At 35.5% G+C, this 23480-nt stretch overlaps 1 protein-coding gene across 1 annotated transcript in view; it reads left to right on the top strand.

The window, feature by feature from the left end:
- The window catches only part of LOC145693440 (neuroligin-1-like), a 437693-nt gene that overhangs the window by 116704 nt on the left and 297509 nt on the right, over positions 1-23480 (top strand). Inside the window, exon 2 of the mRNA XM_081769435.1 lies at positions 12561-12758. Within this exon, the coding sequence (XP_081625561.1) occupies positions 12561-12758 (198 nt within the window). The remainder of the gene's footprint in view (positions 1-12560; positions 12759-23480) is intronic.

Raw genomic sequence — 23480 nt, forward strand, 5'->3', positions numbered from 1 at the left:
ATGCTCTGCGTCTTCCCAAGCAGCGATGATTTCAGACGATAGAATTTTCCCGAAGGTACGAAATTTATCCTGCGGTATATATCAGAAGGTGATCATCTTGAGTTATATTTTCCCAGTACTGTTTAAGTCCTCTTTGTATTGAAAACACCTTGGAGAAAATATTCTGAAATCATACTGCACGCAAGTTGAAGATAATGTGTTAGATTTTGAGAAAAAAAGTGTGTTGAAAATGATAGCAAACACCTGTAACAAATATGCTTTCCATTAAATTGATACCATGTTCACCAATAGTCTTATTGGTCACTGTATTGCCCATATACTGTATTATAAAAGCTTTCCCTAATCACATGTTTGCGTCATATACCTCCATCTCGTGGGGATATTGTGAAGTGAAAACTTGGTTGTAAATTAGGAATAGAACAAAACTCTTTTCTGGTAGGGTGTTTCCTTCTAATAAGCGAAGATGACCCAGATATAACGATATATCCTGCTGGAGAATGAGAACATAGTCCCACTTCCAAATCGTCAATTGCACGAGTCAATCCTTTAATAAAAATAGTGCCTTAACCCTGATCTGACATAGAAAAGGCTGGGATTGTATTTCCCTTTGTTGCCAGAAAATCAGTGATCATGGGTTGAACTTGTCTGGTTGTGACCAAACAATGATATTCCGTACTTTGCAGTGTTGGGAGTCTGGCCAGACGAAAACAAGTGTACATATGAGCATTCCTCAAAAGCTCCATCGGGGACAATGTAGATATCGGTAGATTTCTACTCGATAAATCATCAGTAGGTATAACAGGTATGTGGTCTTTGATTTAAATTGCTAATGAGTGCTCTTCCTTCCTCTGGAAGAGTTTACAGCTGAATCTTGGCAATTTGAACGTAGCAATCGTCATCATATTCGTTGACTGGCCAGAAGAAAGTGATAACGTGCTACCCTATAAGATAGGCCTAACACCCAACCCACCACAAAATAGAAGATGCCACAGTATGTATTATGAAAAATATTTTAAGAAATGTTCTGAAGTTTCTTCTAAGTTAGGATAATCGAACATTAAAAGAACGTAATTCCTTCACAGAATTCCACTAAATGAAATTATCTCGTCCGAACTCTCTTATATCATGGTGAAATTATCCCCCCCCCCCCCCGCTAAAATAATCGAATATACCACACGTAAAATGCTGAACTTTACACATATGAATTAATATTCCAGTAACTAGCAGAACAAAATCTAGAGACAAGAAATCAAGAGTTGTTATCAAGCTTATCATCCCTTCCTTTCGAGTAGCAACTAAGATCCCTGAAGTATAGGACTGCAATTACAATCCGTTTTCGTTTTAGATAAAGGAGATTAAACCTGGAGATAGCAACATTGTTGTCAGCTTGTAGCTTCGTTTTGAGAAATTGGCTTGGTTCCAGGCAAAGCAAAAGCAAAAGCGTCTCCCTTGTGACACGAAGTTGATTTGTTGAATCTTCCAGCACCTTATCATGCCTGGCCTTGTCTACGTATTGACCTCAAACGCGGAAGCTTTGTCTTTTGAAATAAACACCGACCACTCGTTTTCTTGCAGCATCGTCAACTAACTGTTTGGTATTTCTAGAAGTTTCTGCCTTCCTTCCTCTTTTTCTTTTGGTACTCTTTAACTTTTTCTATTTTGTTTTAGCCCTCTACTCTCTTATGTTGTGGACGAAGCCTCTTTTTCTGTGCGTGTCTTTTATTGTCTACAGAAACGAACCTGTGGTCTTTATCCAGAAAATTGGCTAGAAGGAATCTTTTGAGGTATAAAGGACTCAAACAGTTTTCTCTTTGTCTTCTTTTTTAAGCTTGTTTGGTCTCGTAGAAGGAGATGACCGCGAAGTCCACAGAGGAAACAGTCATCTTTGTCTTATCGCCCTTGTTTCGAAATAATTAAAGAACGAAAGAAAGAACAAAAACAGATAACTCCCTTAACAACTTTATCAGGTTATCGTACGGGGTTTTCTACCAGGTACCTCTGTTCTTTAAAATGAAACTTCAAGTCGAGTCCTTTTCTTGTATTCTTCGGTTAAAGTCTCTCGATCGTAGGTTCTTAATGGAAAAAAAATTAGAAACAAGTCTACAAACTTTGATGTGTAAAGTTCAAGTTTAAATTGCAAGCAACGGCGCCGACTTTCCAAAATTTATGTGAGTGCATATCAATGGCCGGACGTGTTATATGTTTTCAGGGATGTCTCCATATTTTTTTGATTTGATTTCTTGTAGTTAAAATCTTTTGTGAACACTGTCATAAAGGGCTGTGCTGTGATAAAGTAAAATATACCAGCACTCTAAGGATAAGTTGGGGCTGGCCTAGCTCAGTCGGTAACACGGCTGATTTAAACGTAAGAGAAACAGGTTCAAATCAGGGTCCAAACTAATTATCTTATGGATGCGCCGTACGCACAATATTATTTGTATGGGTGCTGGAGTCACGAAGCACCCACGTATTCGGCGTCACTACTTGAACATGTGTCACTGTTACGAGTATGTGTCTCCACTAGCAAGAGAGAAATTATAAGAGATACAATCTGCTGATTAACAGTTATCGTTTTACGCATATGATACAAAAGGTTAAAATTTGTTCCAGCAGAATAGTAATTGAAATACGAGGGCTGTCCAGAAAATACGGTACCAGACGTTTTGGCTTATCGCGGCAGTGGGCGAAACCAAACTCGCCACCTTCGTGCCAGGAATTAATTAGGCAGAGTCCGGTGTAAGTTTGCCTACGGCAACGCTTAAGATGTTATTTTCTTTCAGTTTAAGAAACATGATCTAAAGAAAAGTACGCATGGCAATGTGAAGGTAAAATGCTCACACCGTTTTTTTTTTTTTTTTTTTTTTGGTATAGGATAATTTTCCATGTATCACTTGTTATTGTCTTGTAAGTGAACTGTGTAAGATGATCAGTTTATCTTGAAATTAGAGCACAGTCAGCTTCGGTTATTGTTAGTTCTTTCCGGATAAGCTGTTCCCAGTTTTTCTGTTCTTGGCGTCTGATATCATGAATTCCGGCAGTATAGACGACTAACTTGCAGATCTTTCAAAACAATCTCATTTTCGAGCATAATTTCCCATCTTCAACGCCATCTGTATAGAAACATCCTACTGTCAACCAAGGGCGGATTTAGGGGGGGCGATCGAGGTGATCGCCCCCGCCCCCCAGAAGAGGTAACTTTCTTATTTTATATATATAAATAAAACCCATCCCAAAGTTTGGAGTCCTTAAAAGTAGCAGTATGACAACCCACCGACCCCCCAGAAGTCGTCCTGGATCCGCCCCTGATCAACAGTAGATTAATTCCTAGTAACTTCTTATATTTAAGATTGAACTTGAATTCTTTAGCCCTTTTAGTAATTTTGGTAACTTTTGTTATCATGGCGTAGTATCGGACTTTGACCGCTTATTTAGGTTCTATAACAGGTATTTAAGCCGGATATTTTTATTGGTCAAGTCAAGAATAGATCAAAGAACACCCGAAATGCGTTCTCGAACCGGATGGTAAACTTGACGGCACCAAGTGGGGGCAGAGGTGCGTGACTTTTTATTTTTTTCTTAAGGCAAATTTCAAAATATTTTTCACGCCTTTAGTTTTCAAAACATCATATTGAAACTTTGCATATGTATTGTGCGTACTTTTGGGTATTTCTCAAATTGATTTGAGATTACTACACGAAAACAGAGCGGATCCGAGGGGCACAAGTGTTAAGAGGAGGTGATTTCCTTTAGAAAAATTCCGGTTTTCCCGAATTTTCCGGTTCAAGTGTATGATACGGACATACGAGTAGTACCGTTAGAAAGGGCTTGTTATACTGAAAAAAAAAATAGGTTTAAACCATGATTCTAGGCCAAATAGTAATGACGCAGTAAATTATTGGGCCTAAATTCACACTTTCAACAATTTTTTCCGCCCTTTGTTTTCAAGAAACAAGATTGGAATTTTTCACACGTATTATATACACTCATGTCCAAAATTGTTGTCACATATCTAGAACTGTCTTGTAAGAATATAATTCGATAATGATTGTGCAGTGTACTTTTAATACTGAAACTATGTGTATAATCGGGAAATGTAGACCCTATATTTCTGCTAAAGTTCATAGGAAAAGAATTATAAATACGAAAATTATAATGAGTAAAATAAAATGTTGGTAAATGGACAAGAAAATTTTATTTTCGTTTTATTGTTCTTATTTACTGCTCTTTTGACATGAAATTTGACACATACATAAATTTGACGATTATGCAATACTAACAGTAAAACAAATACCGGACGAACTCGTTATCAAATTATATTCCTAGAACAACATATTTATAGACACGCGACAATGATTTTGGGCATGAGTGTAAAAAACAACGTTTTTTTAAAAAATAAAATCAGATCCCTACGTAAACCCACGCCCAGGTCAGAGGGCAAAATATTAAGGCAGGATTTAAAAAAAAACAGGTTTTTCCCTAATTTTCCGGTTCAGGTGTATGTTACGGACATGTGGGTAGTACCGTTGGGAAGGGCTCGATATACTAAAGAACATTTTTGAAGTTTTATGTATGTATATATTTATATGAAAAAATGGACCATCTTGAGACTCAAAAAATTTCTCCCGACCTTAGTTTTCAAGATACAAGATTAACTCTACAACCACACCGTGCTTTTATTAGGACATGTATCACACCGTGGGGTCATATACGACCCCAGTCTGGAGAATCGTTTTATTAGACTAGATACGGTTATATTATGTTAGATTAGATAATATTAGGTTAGGTTAACTTAGGGTAGATAATGTGTGGTTTGTTAGATTATATATGTATATGTAGGTTGTGTATATATGTATATATATGTTAGATTATATCTATATGTATTAGATTAGGTTAAGTAAGGTTAAATGAGGTGATGTTAGGTTCGGTTTATTAGATTATATAATCTTATACATTTCACGTATCACATTTTATATATGTTGACATAATTCGTTTCTTTACAGATTATCCAATTAGTCTAAAATACACGAGTTCTACATTATAACAATATTAAATGTTTTCGTTAGGTTTCAATTGTTTGATATTTTCATTGTTTTACATGGACATAAATGAAGCAGTTTTCATTGTTTACCATTGTTTACATTTTGCAATTATCGCAAATGCTGTGTCGGTATTCAGCACACACACTTCTCTTACACAAGTAACACACTGCTACGCCTTTTCTGTCTTTCTTCCGGCTACAGAAAGCACATCTACCTGGTCGTCCAACTGGTGTCACACTTTGTACCGGTTCCTCTTCGATGCGAAGAACATGACGAATATTGTTCCTTAGCTGTTTTGGCAACCTCTCGTTATTTACTCTCCTTTTCATGTGTTCTTCACAGAGTGCCAATGCAAGAGCCTTCAAGAAATCAGAACGCTTCTTCAGTGTTGAACTAGATCCCGAATTGCACCTGAAGATAACGAAGCTATTTAGTGCCGCTGCATCTAACATACCATAAAAAACTCTTGAGTGGCCACCTACGTGTTTTTCTGGCAACGTTTTCGAATGACAGTATTGATCAAATTGATCCACGCCTCCTTTAGTTTGGTTGTAGTTTGGTCTAAAAAAAAAAAAAAACAGTAGCCAAATGTCCTTTGCATCGGTTCTTTGTTTCGCTTCCTTCTTGGGCCCTGGGAGATGAATAACAATGTTTTTTTCAACGTTCTAGTCGATTTTTGGTGGAAGGGTGTAGTGTACCACTTACTGCCATTCTTCCCATAAATGACTTTACGTTGTAACAAGTCGGCAACATCATCGTTATCAACATCAGCTTCAAATTCATCCTCCGATTGACCATCCTGCTCCTCATTATCCTCATTTTCACTTAACAGTTCATCAGCATCGGACAGATCATCATCTGATTCTTCTAAAATGCGTACAATATCTTCCTGGTTAGAAAACTTCCTTGATGCCGCCATTCGTAAAAAAATCGCCCACTAGAAAATGATTTGTTATATGGCTATTCAAAACAAACTATGTTTCATTAATCACACCGTGGGGTCATATATGACCCGAGCACTCAAAATAACAGAGAACCTTCCACACCAACACAACAATGCAACTTGCAGTGTGAACAGCATGCTTCGAACTGAAGCTAGACGAAGTGTTGTGTTTCCCTCTCACAACGACGCTGGCGCAGAACGCATTTTATATGCACTGGGGTCGCCGGTGACCCCACGGTGTGATTGTAGGGTTAAAATTTTTCCACACGTATTATGTACATAGCAACGTATTCTTTTTTTTAAAAAAAAAACACATCCCTACGTGAACTCAGGACCAGGATAGAAGGGTGCAAAATTTTCGAATTTTTTTTTTTTCGAAAAATCTCTCGGTATTACCCGATTTTCCTGTTTCTGGTGTATAATATAGACACGCGAGTGATACCATTGGAAAGTATGCTCTATCCTGAAAAGAAAACGAGGTATGAACCGTGATCCTACAATCAATAGTAATGAAGCAGTAACTATTTGAGTGAAAGTCCAATATGTATCTCAAAAAGTGGAAATCCTAAAAGGGTTAAAATCGATTAAATAATTTGATTTTTTTAAAAGTAAATGCATTGTAATGTATTCGTAAAAGAGCTGGAAGTATAAGTAGATGTATCCTATTTATGTTAATGGTATATAAAGTTCAAAGTGTATGTCGTAGACAGTAAAGTCACAGACTGGATAAAATGAAAATTTGTGGTACATCTTCCCTCATATAATAAAGGTTTGTTAATAACAACGAAAGGATTATACATGTATTCCGTGTAATCGTTTTGTTTAGTTTAGATCATTGATGTGGTTGTGTGTTTCAAATGCTACACACATTTTCATTTTTGCCTTTTATGCACGCTCTTCTTCCAATATTTTCTTTCCAACAGATTCTAATCAAGTCTGAATAGTGAGCCAAGAAATAAGTGCAATCACAACTTCACACGTATAGGAAAAGAGCGTAACTCCCAAAAACACATATAGGAAAAGCTGTGTAATATACGCCATGTCTAAGCACTGTAAATGTCCTTGTGAAAGTGTTGAATTTTTATTATCCGAACGCCTTCTCTTACAGTGATCGAACTTCACTGATTGAACACCGTTGACGGCGTTCCTACAATAAACGCGAACGACCTTTCACCTTTGTCCTTTAGAATATTTTCATTTTCTTCATTCTGTGTTGATGAAATGCTCTCTCTTTGTTTACCAGACTCTTCTTTTTGTAACTTTAAATTTCTCTTCTATCGATTACCGGTAGCTATCACCAAACAATCTGTCCTTCCATATTATCTCTCTGGAGGCTGATGCAGAAGGATTTTTGGCTTGGAAATTAATCTAGCCTGTTGTAGTGAAGCGAAAATACAGCAGCAAAATTAGAATTCCCTCAGTGCTATCAAAGGTTGCTGCTTGTTCCCTCTTAGATATTTGCATGAGATGGTTTCGCTTTCTTTTGTTTTTATCATCTCCTTTGGAAAATTTGTCCTTCACTTGACACATTAGTCTTCAAACCAAAAACGTCAAAAAATACTGGAAAGACTTAGCCAAGTGGATCACAAAAGCCGTCTTTGCTGCAAATCAGATACTTCAGCTGTAATTTTATGAAATTAAATTAGGTATAAATTTGAATATATAACAATAATAAAGTTGAACGCAATCAAACAAGAGTCAGTTTACGAAACATATCTTTCAGTCTAACCAACTTAAGTCTGAACCAAGACCTGCTTAAGAATACTTTCAGGTACCACATATAAATATCCAATTTTCGTTGAAAACAGAACATTTTCATTAACTGCAATGCAAGCATGTCTATATAACGTACTGTATTCAAGTAAATTCGATAGTTGAACTTTACATTCAAACATTTTCGTCCCTTGTTGAAAATATATAGCCATCTTGTTGAAGTTGAAGAGAAAATATACATGCATTTTCTTGTCAGAAGAGATTTTGTCTTCTTCCTGCCAACATTTCCTAACAGTAGCAGTTAAAGTAAGTATCTCGATGGATGTGAAATAAATATGAAGTAAACTTAGTTAAATAGATGTTTGACGTATTATTGACAAGCATGCATAAGATTTCCAGGTATGTGTTTGTTGATTTTTAAGTGTGCATGGGTATTTCTATTAATCAATACAAGTGCATGTTAAAATAAGAACATTATATTCCAAATATTAGCAAATGTAAATATGTTGTTTTCTGACAGTCTTTTTGTGCTGATCATTCACACTATTAGTTATTACAAGATGCGAAGTTAAAATGTATTTTAAAACTATTTGAATTTAGATTTGAATTAGCAGCTTTGAAAATAAGAGAACGATGATACTTTTCTTTGGTAAGAAGCCCAACATGAGGTTCATGGGCTAAGAATTTTGAAGGCAGAGAGAAAACTTCGGTTACTTCACTCATTCTCTACTAAGTTTTTGAATATATATATTTATCTAAATTAACAACTAAAAATTTCATTGGACGTTGAAGATGGTAGCATGAGATCTGAGCCCGCTCTCATAGTCTATATATTCAGTTAATATTTGTGAATGGATTCTAGTGACCTCATAGTCTATGTATTCAGTTAATACATGTGAATGGATTCTTTTGACCTCAGTATATATATATTCAATTAATACATGTGAATGGGTTCTAGTAACCTCATAGTCTATGTATTCAATTAATACAAGTGAATGGATTCCAGTAACCTCATAGTCTATGTATTCAATTAATACAAGTTAATGGATTCTAGTAACCTCTTAGACTTTGTATTCAGTTAATACATGTAAATGGATTTTAGTAACCTCACAGCCTATATATTCAATTAATGCTTTTTTTGTAATACGTAGAACATCATAATTTTCTTTGAAATAGATTAGAGAACACAACGTTTCATTAAGAGATATCTTTAAGCGTAATATATTTGAATTGAATAATGATCTAGTATTTTTTAAATACTGCGAACAAAATTTGTAAAAAGGTTCCATTCAAATGCTGTATAATAACGTTCAAACAAAATATGAACCTTTTTATTTCCGGTACATTGAACGATATAGCATTTCATTCATTCACAATCTTCCACTTTCAAGTCGAAAAGTTTCGCGCCATTATCAATTGTAGGAATATTATGATTTATGACTAATGAAGCGAGGGGTCGGTCCTTTTTATTCGCATAAGTTCTATTGCCATTGGGAACCATAGCAATTATAGTATTGATTTTCCAATCAGCCTAATGAGGAGCTATGGCTATGCTATCAACTAGTAATTACAACCTTCTTCTCCGATACATATTGTTCATTAAAACCTTATTAAGGGAAATTAAATTGACACGATTTATTAACAGACACGTTTTTATTGGTATAGTAACTATTTTTTTCTCGTTTCCAGCTAATTTTTATATAAGTATATATATACAATACATATTGATGACAAAGCTACAAAAGACTTAATGATTTGCTGATAGAGCAGAACAAATAACCATTACTATTATCCTAAGGGAGAATCAAATATCCTTACTTAACATAAAGAATTTCGTATGCACGTCTTTTTATTAAATTTCAGACAAAAATGGCTAAATTATAGTCAGGCATGCATTCTGTTACTAACGTATTGTTTAATCTTTCCCGTAACGTAACTTTTGATTTTTTTTTTTTTTTTGTTTCCCAAAGAGGAATTCTTCTCCCATCAACAGTAATGCTCTTTCCTCAAATTAATTGACACGTGTTCTACCGCCATTGGCAGCTGGTTGCATGACCGTGTAATATATATATATTCGGGAGACAGGATAATCTACTGGGAATCAGTCCATACTATGAAAGTCGCTCTTACATTATGGCCCGCTAACCGTTACAGTGCAGAATAACAACACAAAACCTCAAAACGCTCTTTAAGAGTGCATTTCAGAGGAGGAGGTTTAAATAGCTTCAGTGTCTCTTTGTTAGTATAGGTGATCAGAATCTATCCGGATTGCCGTCCAGATTTGTACGTCCCTTATCTAGCCTATACATACGTAAAAAAGGCTGTCAGACCACTAATCGTTTCCTCCACTGTAATAAATGTAATATTTATTGCAACCTCAAAACGATTGCCGGCGAAAGAATTAAGAAGCTGTCCCACACCAACAGGCAATTGGAGCGGATATCCTGGCAGAGACGGGTCCAGTATATCAGTTACTTTTGATCTCTATCTTCTATGTGGAAGTTGGTGGTTATTTTTTTGAGTTTCTTTCTTTAATTCCGCCTCACTCGTTCATATTTTCCTGTTAAACGTTTAAGTTTTTTAAGGTCCTATCAATGGAATCCATACACTTTCGTACCGCCATTGTGTGCTTACTGAGTATTGTATTTCTTTATGTGTATTAGGTACAGATTAAATGTAGATTTGACAACTATGTAGCAGAATAGCGATAGTATTGCCTGTTCGAAATGAATATTTGAAATGATCTTATCCTGGACCCTCTGAAGCAAAACGAGAAAGTAGATTTCGAAACATGTGGACCTTTTCAATGTAGTAATTGATCTGTTCCACATGACATCACGAAAAAATAGCCTCCCTTTATATTAATAGTAGAATTGAAAGTCCTAACCTCCAACGTTGTTTGCAGTCCGTGTTAAAATATAGGTTGTAGGTAATGTCTTTCATACCTTTGTGTTGCATAGAACGCAAAGTACAAGTAAAAACGCCTCTTTAGAGTTTTCCTAAAAGGAGAAGTTTGGATTTTGTCTCTAAACAGCTTTTGCTAGGCTGAATACTCAAATACATATGTAACATCGTAGATACATCCTTAAATGGCCAATATATAACTAACTTGGTACGTAATTGTATCATCAATTTGCTTTAATGTAATTACAGTAATAACATCATATAGGAGAAAGTTTCAGTGTTAGATACTATGTGCAATTATAATTTCAGCACTCATAATTTCTAAGAACAAATTATCTGCTAGATGAACAACGTACGTGATCGCTGAAATTGCTACTACAAAGAGCAAGTATCTAAAATATGACTCAAATTATCATATAACATAACCGCACTTATCATTCAGTTTTTCCTGTTGTTCAAGTATATTTCTTCTTTACTTAAAGACTTCATAATATGTTCTGTCAATACAAGGTAATATTGTAGCGTAATTTCTCAAGTTCTGTAGCTTTTCATATTTTTCTTCATTCTCTATATCTACTCTGTAGTTAAACATCGATTAATAGAAATTTAAATATGCTTTAAAATTTAAAAAGGGAGGAATTTCATGGAACCAAATAGGGCTGAACACATTTGAATCACGTGGGTTTGCAAAAGAAATGTTACAGAGGTTATTTCTTAGAGAATAATCAATTATAAACCGTAGAAATATGGTAAATTTTTACATACCTACTGGTGTTGTGTTAACTTACTTACATATATACGATTGCTTGCAAATGTACATATGCAATATATTCACAGAATGTTTCTATACCTTTGCAGAAAAACGCTCCCTTTTAGCCTTATCTAACAGTAAGTGTTACAGATTTAATTGACACTGACTTCTAACGAAACCAGATTATCGATATCGAAAATAGTAATGAAATTGAAAGTAAAAAGATAAAAATCGCAGTGCACTCACTTGCACTTTCAAATAGGTTCAATTTTCAATATCGGCTTTTACCTTTTTGTGCTTTATTATTTCTTCAAACACAAACAGAACGATTATGGTCTACATTATGATTTAAAGCTTAGTTTTCTTCCAATTAGAAGTTCAGCAAGTATTTCACTGGTAACGTATCCTTTCTGTAAAAATGTTCACATCTCTGATGTGTTAGAAATATTTAGCAAGTGTAAATATGGCAGACATTGCATCCCTGAGGTATCATTAAACATTTCTACCAGTAGTGACTGAAATCCAGTATTTACATGATGTAATTTATTTGTTAATGAAACTTTACACACAGTTGTCAAGCAACTTTACAATGAAAACAGTATCAAAGAAATTGAGAATAAATATTGGGGAAAAATTGGCTGTAGTGTATATTTAACCATTTCATTTCCAAGGACATATTTGTCAATTATCCTAATTTTGTAGCGGATCATTTAAAATGGTACAATTTTCATTTGTTGGGCGTTAAAGCTTCAAGGATACCTAAATGAGATTGAATATAAATACATATTTTTGTATAATAGTTGGAAAACTAATCTCTAATTTCGTATAATTATTACCAGCTACTCATGGATTTATGAAGTATATAGGAAACACTATTATTACTACATACCAACATTATAATTGCTAACACTTTCCAGAAGAATAAAAACAGTTAAAAATCTTATCCTAGATAGAATTGCTTGTCATTATTTGGTTTGAAATATATGTTTATTATTGAACACTTGCAGAAGTGCATTTTAACTCAATAACTAATATCCGTATGCGAATTATTCTCGGTGAATGAAATATAAAAATAAAGAAAATCGGTAACTTAGTGTTAACGTGTTTAGTTTGCTTATTTATAGCTTTCTTGTAAGAAATGTCAGTGAAGCTAATGTTACCCATTATTAGATTTTTCTATTTACTCCGCTCCTATACTTGATTCTTCCAGGATTTCTGAATGCAAACACCGATCCATATAATCGTTCTCCCGCGAATTATGGTCTCATGGACCAGATAGCAGCTCTACATTGGATCCAGGAAAACATAGCCTTCTTCGGGGGAGATCCAACAAACGTTACTATCTTCGGACATGGAACTGGAGCCTCCTGCATCAATTTTCTGATGACTTCCAGTGCCATTCCAGATGGTAAGTGTTACGCTTTACTTTATTTTATACCTAACTTCTATTTTATGCTTTATCGCTGATATGTGATTTTAGTCTTATTTCAAACATTATTTTACAGCATCTGTGTACGATTACATATATGATATTTACGTAAAGACATTTTAGAAGTCTCTGTGGAAGTAAAAACATAAGAAGGATCTTTACTGCCATCTAATGGCGAAATGTGTAACTTCTATTATCTTTGTTTCAATGATATCAAATGGGGTATGGACACGTACTGTTATTAGTGAAGATGGTACTGGATTAAAGTCATTAACCAACTCGCTCGTGATAATCGTTCTAACTATTGCAAGAAACATAATATTAAAATTTGTTTTTCTTCAAAAGTTATCGTGTGAAGCAACATTTCGTGGGACGTATGTGGGACGTATCAACATTAAATTATTATAAGTCCCACTTGTGTGACCCTAGTAAGTGGCTAAAGTAATAAAACAATGATACTGACAAAATAGATTCTTTTCCTCACTGAGGATTTCTTGTGACCCCCTCTCTCGTTGCTTCGCTTTCGTGCTATACCCCTATGACTGCTTTGTTCATCAAAAGTTTATTTGCGATTGTCCTTGCATAGAAAACAGCATACCAGTTGCCATGTATGCCAGCAGGAGTTAAAGGATTGTTACAATAGCACTCAGATTTTATTGCGTTTTATACTAACGGTTCTACGGATGAGATTTCTGTTGGTTGTGCCTTTGTCATCGACGATTGCAGAGACTGGAATTTCTTGTCAACGTAATCTCCGAATAAGTTGACTATGATGACGTTGACCAAACATTCCACAGAGTTTGCGAAGAGTGTCCGCACAATATTCACATTTGTAATAATTTTTCACTATGGCAATACGCTGTTCCGTGGTGAAGCGCTCCATTCCTACCCGTAAAGAAAACAGATGACGATCATGTGTTAATCATGTGCTCTATGACTACTGACCACAAAGGCAGTAGATAAAAAATTTGTATTGTTCAGTGCTGCCAACTTACTAAAACAGAAATGGCGGGCATTTCAAAAGTTTCGTTTCGTTAAAGCAAACGTTGAGAAATAAAATTACTTGTGTCCAAGGCAAGGCAGGACTCGAATCTTCGCCTAACGTCTTAACACTGCCATGGAGTTGCGGTATCATTTCCTGAAGTGCCGTGGCTCTGTTAGTGTCCTTTTCATTTGCAGTTGTGTCTGCTAACGATACAGGCAATGGTAGGAAGGCAGTACGACAGAGAGAGTGTTACCGACCAACTTACTAAAAGACCAGGCAAAGTGCAGCAGAAATATCGAAACTTGTAAATTATGTAGCAGTTGAGTAGGCGTATACAGATATATGTAAAATCATATCAGTGCCTAATATATAATCCGTGTAATCAAATGAAATGGACTAAGTAATTCCTTATTTGTACAAGATTAGCAAAAGAATACATAAAATTAAGAGATAGAATGTTCATCCTATTAACATTGCTATATATGTCAATGGTCCTTATAAGAACTTGTATAGAAATTTAGGAAGGACGGTGACATTTTTATAACTATTTTGGGATGTTAATAACTTAGTTTTTTATTTTTATTTTATTTTATATTTATTTATGTTTAAAAAATCCAAAGTCGTATTCCAAATACACGGTCCCTCGTTGATTTCATAAATGAATAACTCTGTAGTAAACTCATTCATGTTTAGGTTCAGCTAATTCAGACAGTAACAAGCAATGAAAATGTGGTTGTGATTATATGGATTGCCAGCGCTGTGGACGGTTGACGAACTGAACCGTTGTGAGTAAAAGGTCCCATATGACAATAGATATGGAAACAGCCCAGTCGTTGTAGTTCGTAACTATCAGTGGTTAGATTTCCAAACTGCGCCAGTTACAGATCTGCACCGCTGTGAACAAAAATATGCATTTGATTCAACATAGTTATAAAAAGGCAGCGGTTGAGGAACTTCGTGTATAAATCCAGTTTAATGCATAAATTCATTCACCTTTTCTGCAAGTAGTGTCATTATACATTTTAGTAGTAGGTCCCTTGTCGATGTATGTTTAGCACACACACATTTTGCCTGAGAAATCCAGTTCGAAGTTATGTTCTCAGGTTAGTCACGGTATAGTGTATCTCGTGATTCCGGAGATCAAGTGTGATCGTCCTGGTGTTCTTGTATGGTTGGCCCGTAACGAAAAATGAACGAAGATTACTGCGCAACTTTGCAGCCGAAAAACGAAATGATATTCTGATGGATATCAGCGTCTTTTCCGTAATGCAGTGGGTCCTCACTTCTTGCACATGGACGGGAACGCACACCCACATAGAATCGACCAAATTGTCGAAACCCCGGAGCATGAGCATTTTTACTGCCTCGACTGGCCACCTTATTCCCATGATCTGATCTCATTGAGAATAATTAGGGTTCTTTTGGGTTACTGATCGTAATTAACCACCTTTGACCCTTCAGAACCTGAAAACTGCCCTCGGAGAACTCGGACATTCTCCGTGGACAGTATGGCAAACGGATGTGCAGAATTCATTAGTCCTCAATGTAATCATAAACCTTACTGATTTGTTCAGAATCTCTCTGTAATCATGGCAGCTAACATTTCATTTCATCATTCCATAGTGCTCTCAATATGTTTCTTTCCATGATTGCGAATTCCACCTATATTTTGTCAATAAAAATGCCACAATATTTGTTCTCGTATATTAGTCACTCTACCCTGACTGTATTTAAAAAAAAACAGCCTGAAAGTGTGTTTGTTTCCTAGCAATTTTCAACCAGTGTAAGAGTTGGTACCTTAATTAACATAAAACATAGTATAGTATAATATACCTGGAAATCATATATGAAAGAACATTTTATTTCGTGATTATTATTAACTTCAATTAGACAACTCTATTAAAATGCAAGTAAAGAATGAAATTACGGTATTTATGCAATCTTGAGAAACGCCTAAAGATTGCTCTCAACGTCATTTGAGCCTGGCAAATACAATCTAAACGTATATTCTAGACTGCAAATAGTGTTGCTAGTATAAAATTAAATTATATGAGATAATGTAATGTCTTGCATTTGCGTCCAATATGACATAATTAGGTATGTATTCCTCGTCAATAATTAATAAAACTTTATTACCATTAAAAAGTATGTGCAGTCCTTTGTATTCAATGTAAGTTTTATTCAAAAACTATAGCTGTAGTTATAAATAAAGCGTGGTCTTGCTTCTTGGTGTGAGAAACAATTAAAGAGGCAATGAACGAAAAAAATAATGTCTGCAGTACGTAGAAGTCCATCCCCTTAATTAGTTCCGCATTCTAAGAACCCCTTTCTGAATGATCAAGGTGCATTGAATTAGTGTAATGAAATGGTTTTCCTCATTGAAAGTAGCTACCAATGCAGCCTTCTGAGTTACTAGTCTCTCGCAAGTTTCAGTATTCGATGCAAAGGACGACCTATCTTCAATTTCATTTATTTTAACTTTAGTTTACTTTCATTAAAGAAATATATGTATTGACTTCTAATTTCGTAATACGGCCAAACGTGAGTCAAAGTGTGATGTTTATGCTATAGATATACCGCATGTTTCAAAAAGAATATACGTATTACGAAGAATTATTTTGTCCAAACTATCGATCGGTGCGCCTCTGCTCGGCTATTGGAGAAACAAATACATAGTCTAATTTATATTAATAGCCGCTAGATGTCAGCTGTCTTCTGTTTTGATTGGCAACCGTCATATGTTTAAAATGGCTACTCCGCAGCAAAAAATCATTTTGTGTTCTCGAGTTTGCGAAGTGCAATTCCGTGATTACAGTGCAAAGACTTTTCAGGTTAAGGTACCAAATTGATCCTCCAAATGGGTGGAACATTCGCAGATGGTATCAACAGTTTGCAGATACAAGATGTGTACGTAAAGGAAGGACTCCTGGCCGCCCTCGTGTCCCTGAAGAAAATGTTGCACGAATTCAAAATGCTTTCCAACGTAATCCTTCAAAATCAACTCGTCGTGCCAGGTAGAAGTTACAAGTGCCGACAACAACAATTTGGTGTTTTTGAGACGTCAGTTGGTTATGAAGCCGTACAAGTTACAGCTGTTACAAGCTCTGCGTCCTGATGACAAACGCAAACGTGTGGCATTTTGTAACGAGATTCTGGATGCTATTGACAATGATAGCACTTTTGCACAACGCATCGTGTTCAGTGATGAAGCAACTTTCCGTATCTCGCTATATTACAAAACTGGTTGTTTCCGAGGCTGCACGAAGACAACTTCATTTTTCAACAAGACGGGGCACCCCCTCACTGGAGTCGCCAAGTGCGTGAATATCTGAATGAAACTCTACCGAACCGTTGGATTGGTCGTCAAGGAGCTGGCGACTTGGCACGTCTCAGCAGGTCTCCATGGTCACCGGATTTGCCACCCTGTGACTTCTTCCTATGGAGTTTCGTTAAAGACAACGTTTATGTACCACCACTCCCACAAAACCTGGAAGAGTTGAAGGACCGGATCCGTACTGCCATAACATCAGTGACGCAGGACATGCTTGCCCAAGTATGGGAGGAATTTGAGTATCGATGTGATATTGTTCATGTCGCTGATGGAGGACATATTGAACATCTGCAATTTGAACTTTGAACTGCAATTTGAACTTGAGAGGTTCGTAAATATGTGTGTAAAATTTCATATTCGTATGTCTAAAAGTTTAATAAATATATGCATTCGAAATACGTATATTCTTTTTGAAACAAGGTGTATAATAATTTCTTTCATGTGCATTGCTCTGCAAATGTTGTTATGAAACTTGAATCTGCTGTCGTGAACCTAAAATAATGTGAAGAGATTTGACTTTTTTTAAGAAAAGAAAGAAAAATGTTTAGTGATTGCTAAGTAAAATAATTTTTGTTGAAAATCTATTGACCCATTACGTCAGTATGGTTCGTTTAGGGATTTCAGATTTTCTATTTCGCCAGTTCCGTAGTCTAGCTCTTTTGGAGGCTAGATAGTATGGTGAGAAACAGTTAATACTGTGAGGATTGATTTTGTATGGTGGTCTGTATACCGCTCAAACTGATCAGATTGAAGCCCTAGTCCTGGCTCGGAGTCCAGGTTAAAAGTAGATCCCGTTCCTCTTACGTTCGTTGTTGGATAACAATGCAATATATATATATATATACAGACTTCATTTTGTGCATGAAAAGTACTTAATTCTGTTTTTGAACTGACTTTATTTTGTACATGAAAACTCTTAAATCGTGTTTGTTACAGACTTTATTTTGTATATGAGAAGTTTTAAATCGTATCTTTTACAGACTTTTTATGCATGCCAAGTAGTAAATCGTGTTTCTTTGCAGACTTTATTTTGTGCATAAGAAGTCTTAAATCGTATTTCTTACAGATTTTATTTTAAGTATAAGAAGTCCTAAATCGTGTTTTTGTGCATGATAAGTCTTAAATCATATCATTTTTACAACTTAATTTTGTGTATAAGAAGTCTTAAATCGTGTTTTTATTTATTTATTTATCATTATATTAGCATTTTGAACTCCCATTAGTACCTCGCAACACGTAAGGAGACCACAAAATCGTTTAAGTGTAAGGTATAAATACAGGTATAACTAAATGTTTATGTTGATATGTCACTGTACAGGGTGGACACTTTATCTTAATACGTCCACGTAACTTTTAAGCTAATTGATTTTTAAAAAGACTGATTTTTTTAACGAAGAAAATATCGATATAGGGTTTGATATACTTGACAATAGCAAAAAGCTAATAGTGTCGCAAACCTAACGTAAAGGTTTATTCTTGTAAATGTCACTATGTCAGATTATTACATTCTTGGAACCAACATATTAACTAAAAAGTACTAAACCGAGTTATTGTTTAGCGTCTCAAACTAAGAACGCTACAGTATCGCAAACATCAACAAATTTCCTAATTTTGTAGGCTTCTACAGCAGTAACAATGGAAGTGATACGGGCATGACAATGCACATCTAAAGTACCTTAGGATGAAATACCATGACCATGGTATGACGTATTTCGAAAAAATAATTACGAATTTGTAAGGGATTGAAAATCTTATTTTGCTTGAAACGTTTTAATTCTAAAAAAGTGCTTAGTTATGTATCATATCAAAACACATAGAATGTTTTCAATCGACATAAAGGTCATAATGCTGTTTACAGCGGAGATACGATAAACATTGATAAAGTTTGCTAACTGTTAAAATAATGTAATTGCGAAAAATTATTGTTATTAGAACTACCAAAATCTGTTCCGGAATGTTATAGAAACAGAGCAAAGCATCATAAGCTACAAAATGTCTCCATCAAAAATGTTATTGTAAATAATATTGCAGTCTCTACTCCCGCGGTGGCTCAGTGGTAGAGCGTTCACCTCTGGTGCTAGGGGTCTCGTGTTCAAACCCTGCTCCCGCCAAGTGAACTTTGTGGTGGACAAACACCGTGTGCGTGGGTTTTATCGGGGTTCTCCCGTTTCCTCCCACTTTCTTCATTCCACCATTTCATTCATTTCTCATAATCATCGTCTCCTTTAGCCTAACCGGCATAACCGTGGGACGTAAAACTCAAAATTTCATTTCATTTCATTTCAATTTATTCCAGAACAGTTGACATATCAAATTTCTGCAGACGGTATTATGCCTGTATATCTCTTGAAAACCGTTTACATGATTATATATATATATATATATATATATATATATATATATATATATATATATATATATATATATATATATATATATATATATATATATATATATATATATATATATGACATTGTTCTAAAAACTTTTTCGAAAGATCTAATTTCGAAAAAACTCAAACTTTCAATTCTTTGTAACTTCGTTCTTACTCGTTCAAAATATGTCATTCATGGTCATAGTGTTCGATGCTAAGGTATTTTGGATGCACGTTCGACTGACTGTCTCATTTGCATTATTATTGTGTTGTATAGCATCCTTAAGTTGCAGGCAATACTACATAATCTGGTGGTATTTTGTGGTACCATATATCAAACAATAGCTCCTTGCCGTTACAATGTCCTAATGTCGAACAATATCGCCACCATAAAACATTTCAGCGGTTTTTTTTAATTAGTTAGTTTAAAAGTTCAAGGGCATTTGATCAGAAGGATTCCGGCTTTGTCACTTAAAAACGAAACATGATGTTGGGAAAGAGCATTGATAAGACAAAGAAGAACGTTGAAAACATAGTTGATGCTTATATAGTCAAACTTCTCATGCATCTATTAAATATGCGGGCACTCCCAGTACTTCCTTATTTCCTTCCCCTATCTTCTCCCATCTCTTTCTTTTTCTCTAGTGTTTGTCACTATTCCTTGTCAGATTGTGCAAGCACACTCCTATGTCATACATTGGCCAGCTGAAAACTTCTATATCAGAGTGTATTCTTAATTTTCCTATTCCGTCTCACTTCTTTCATGCTATACAATTTCATGATCGGATAAATTAGTAAGAAATACAAAATGAAATGAAATAAAAATCTTTAAGTTTACGTTCCACGAATATTCTGGCTAGGCTAAAGGAGACGGTGATGATGAGAAATGAATGAAATGGTGGAATGAAGAAAGTGGGAGGAAAGGAGAAAACCCACGCAAACGGTGTTTGTCCACCTAAAAGATCTTTTGGCTCAAGCTGGGATCGAACCAAGGACCCCATTCACCAGAGATAAACATTCTACCACTGAACCACCGCAACACCGGTATGAAGTAAAGTAACTAAACTCTTTGGTAGTAGGAGTTTTTTTTTAGGTAGGATGTTTTCGAAGTAGTGTGCCCTGTTAGTGACTAATGAAGAGAACCTCCTAACTTTATTTCTAAATTTACTTCTTTTTTTTTAAAAAAAAAAAAGAAAAGTAATTAGAAATATATTTGGAGCATTATTAGATAAACATCTACATTACAGTACGTAATACTAGTGTCAGAAGAGGATTAGGATTTTAGATTTCTGGGCTTTAGGCACCTATGACAATGTTAACCCGTCACGTATGAGGGCTGATGTTCCTCGGTGAACTCACTATCCGAGGAAAGGGAAGGAAGAAAGAATTGAGAAAGGAAGCGGCCTGCGATCTATATGTTAGGTACTACCCCGACATTTGCCTGATGTGAGTGGGGAAACAACCCGGAAAACCTCATTGAGGATGCCTGACCTGAAAAATCATTTTACACTTTTTTGACGGAGTGTCCCCCACCGGGAATCGATCCCGGAACCGCTCTAGTGTTAGAAGAGGGGTGTGAATAACTTATCATAACATCAATTTTCTCAAGATTATTCCATTTCCTTCCAAATTCCCATTCCACCAATTGTTTTGTGATTCACTTTCGTCATTTGTTCGTCTCTCTTAATACAAAGAGGATAACCGTGGAACACTAAATTAAAGACTTCATATCAATGCAGAATTCTTCTTTTAGCCAGTGGTGTGTAGTTGAGCAGGTTAAGACGTTCACCTGAGGAACATGAGGTGCTGGGTTCGAGTCTGTCTAAAGATCACGAGTATTTTTAACTGGTTTGACAATTTCTCTAATCGCCTCCCTATCGGAGGGAATTGATTAGAATTTAGAATTGTCAGAGGTTAAGAAACGATGGATTAGGTAACGTAGACTTTAGAGTGGAGGTGAAAGAAGATGCAGTTAAGTTGGAAAAGTCCAGGTTGAAGTGAGCTTTTTGAAAAGCCGGTGGTAGAGCTCTGACCACTGATGCAAGGGGCCCCTAGCTTGACCCCAAACTACTTGATTTTGTGGTGAACATCATGTATGCGGATTTTCTCGTTTTTTTTTTTTTTTTTTTTTTTTTTTTTTTTTTTTTTTTTTTGCACATTATGGTTCCATAAAAACCTTGCGTAATTATATACTTTCACTTCCTGGTACTATTGTTTGTAAGACTACGGATTTCAATTCATTTTAGTTTTACAAGTCAATTAGACATCCACAAAAATGAGTGCAAATAAAGGAAAAATATGTCTTAATTCTGTTTTTTAATAATATTAATTTCATGAAGATTCGACCTGAGGCTTCAAGGTAATACTCTTATAATCCCTAGTTTGTTGAAATAATACCCGCAAAAGGTGGAATCTACTATATATTCGTATATGGTTTGTCATCCAAACTAACTGTGAAAACATACTTTATTCGAGAACGAACTGGTCAATTTTACTTATATAATTACGGTTCCCTCCTCTGTACTGCCATGATATAAAATCGTCCACAAGAGGAAGTACAACTTCCGAGAAACAATGTAAATGGCGTTGCAAAACTTCTCACTCGTTAGATCCTGAGCGGTCATTTAAACGACGGAAATTACAGTTGCGAGATTTGTGGAGTACATTGTTGGAGAAAACAGCTCACTTAGTAGATGACATAAGGTCACATGATGATGTAAGGTCGTTTCACTGGAATTAACAGTGCATCTACTTCAATGAATTGGCTTAGGAAATTAATCATTTCGCGCAAGCTAAGCAAGGTTTATGTACTCTATTTGTCATGTACTGTATACTTCATATAGAGTTATAGATTGTTTGACTCGTATATAACTGGAATCTATCTACACACATCAGGATATAGAACTGCAGTTCTGTAAATAATGTGCACTCAGCAGCAAAAGCATATCGTTTCACGTATACTATTCGCCCTATCAATATTCTTACTTCTAATGAAACAATTTTAACAGAGTTTACAATAACCCCAAAAAATTAGGGGGAGACTTAAATTGCATTATGTTCCAATTTCTTATGTACAGACTCTTCACGGTGGTATTCCAATTTCACGTAACTCACTCACTATATAGATATCCTGTAGAAACATATAGCTGAAAACGTGTGTTTTATAATACTTTCCATATAAGTGTTCAATCTATACGTACTTTCCGTATAACTATGTATACAGGCGGTAAGGATCTCATATACAGATAGACTATAGAACCATAGCCGTAAATAACACCTCCGTGGCGCGGGGTGGGCGCACGAGCTCCACGGGCGCAAGATATATATAGAAAATAGGGACATATAACTAAGGATTGCGGAGCGCGCTGAACCTTCAAGCTAAGCCACTGTAAAGAACATATAGCTGACATATATAACATACTTATACGTATGAAATATACGGAAGACTGTTAGATTACAAACATCCTGCAGCGGCATGATATAACATGTGAGCGGGAAAAAGGTACTACGTATGTACTACTTGGATAATGTATGTCTACAGATTTACGTAGTAAACACTTGAAATCCATATATGTGTACAATATACCGCTGTCCGGATAACGGATTTTTCTCAGTGTGGCGATAATTGTTGGACTGTAAAAACTAGGTGACTTTTTTTTTCACTGGAACATAAGCTAATTATTTAATTTCATTTTTATGTTTCTTCTTATTTATCAGTTTGACATGATTTTCTTGATTATAACTTCTTAGCATCACACTAGCGTGCCTTATAAACTTGCAGTCTTAGAATCTCCGTCCGTTAATTAATTCACACAGGAACTATTGAATGTGAGCGGATTTTGAAATTGTGTCTTTCACAATTCTTATTTAGAGCAGTTACCTCGACCGAGATCTTTAATGGAATCAATCCGGTTACATGTTAACGGGTAACGGTGACTTTAACGGTAGTTATGTATATCACATTTTCCATTCATAGAAATATGTGCTGACGTAAAGAGGTAAAATACTTTT

This window comes from Thermobia domestica, chromosome 8, assembly GCF_964235325.1.
Source record: "Thermobia domestica chromosome 8, izTheDome1.hap1.1, whole genome shotgun sequence".
Classification (NCBI taxonomy): Eukaryota; Metazoa; Arthropoda; class Insecta; order Zygentoma; family Lepismatidae; genus Thermobia; species Thermobia domestica.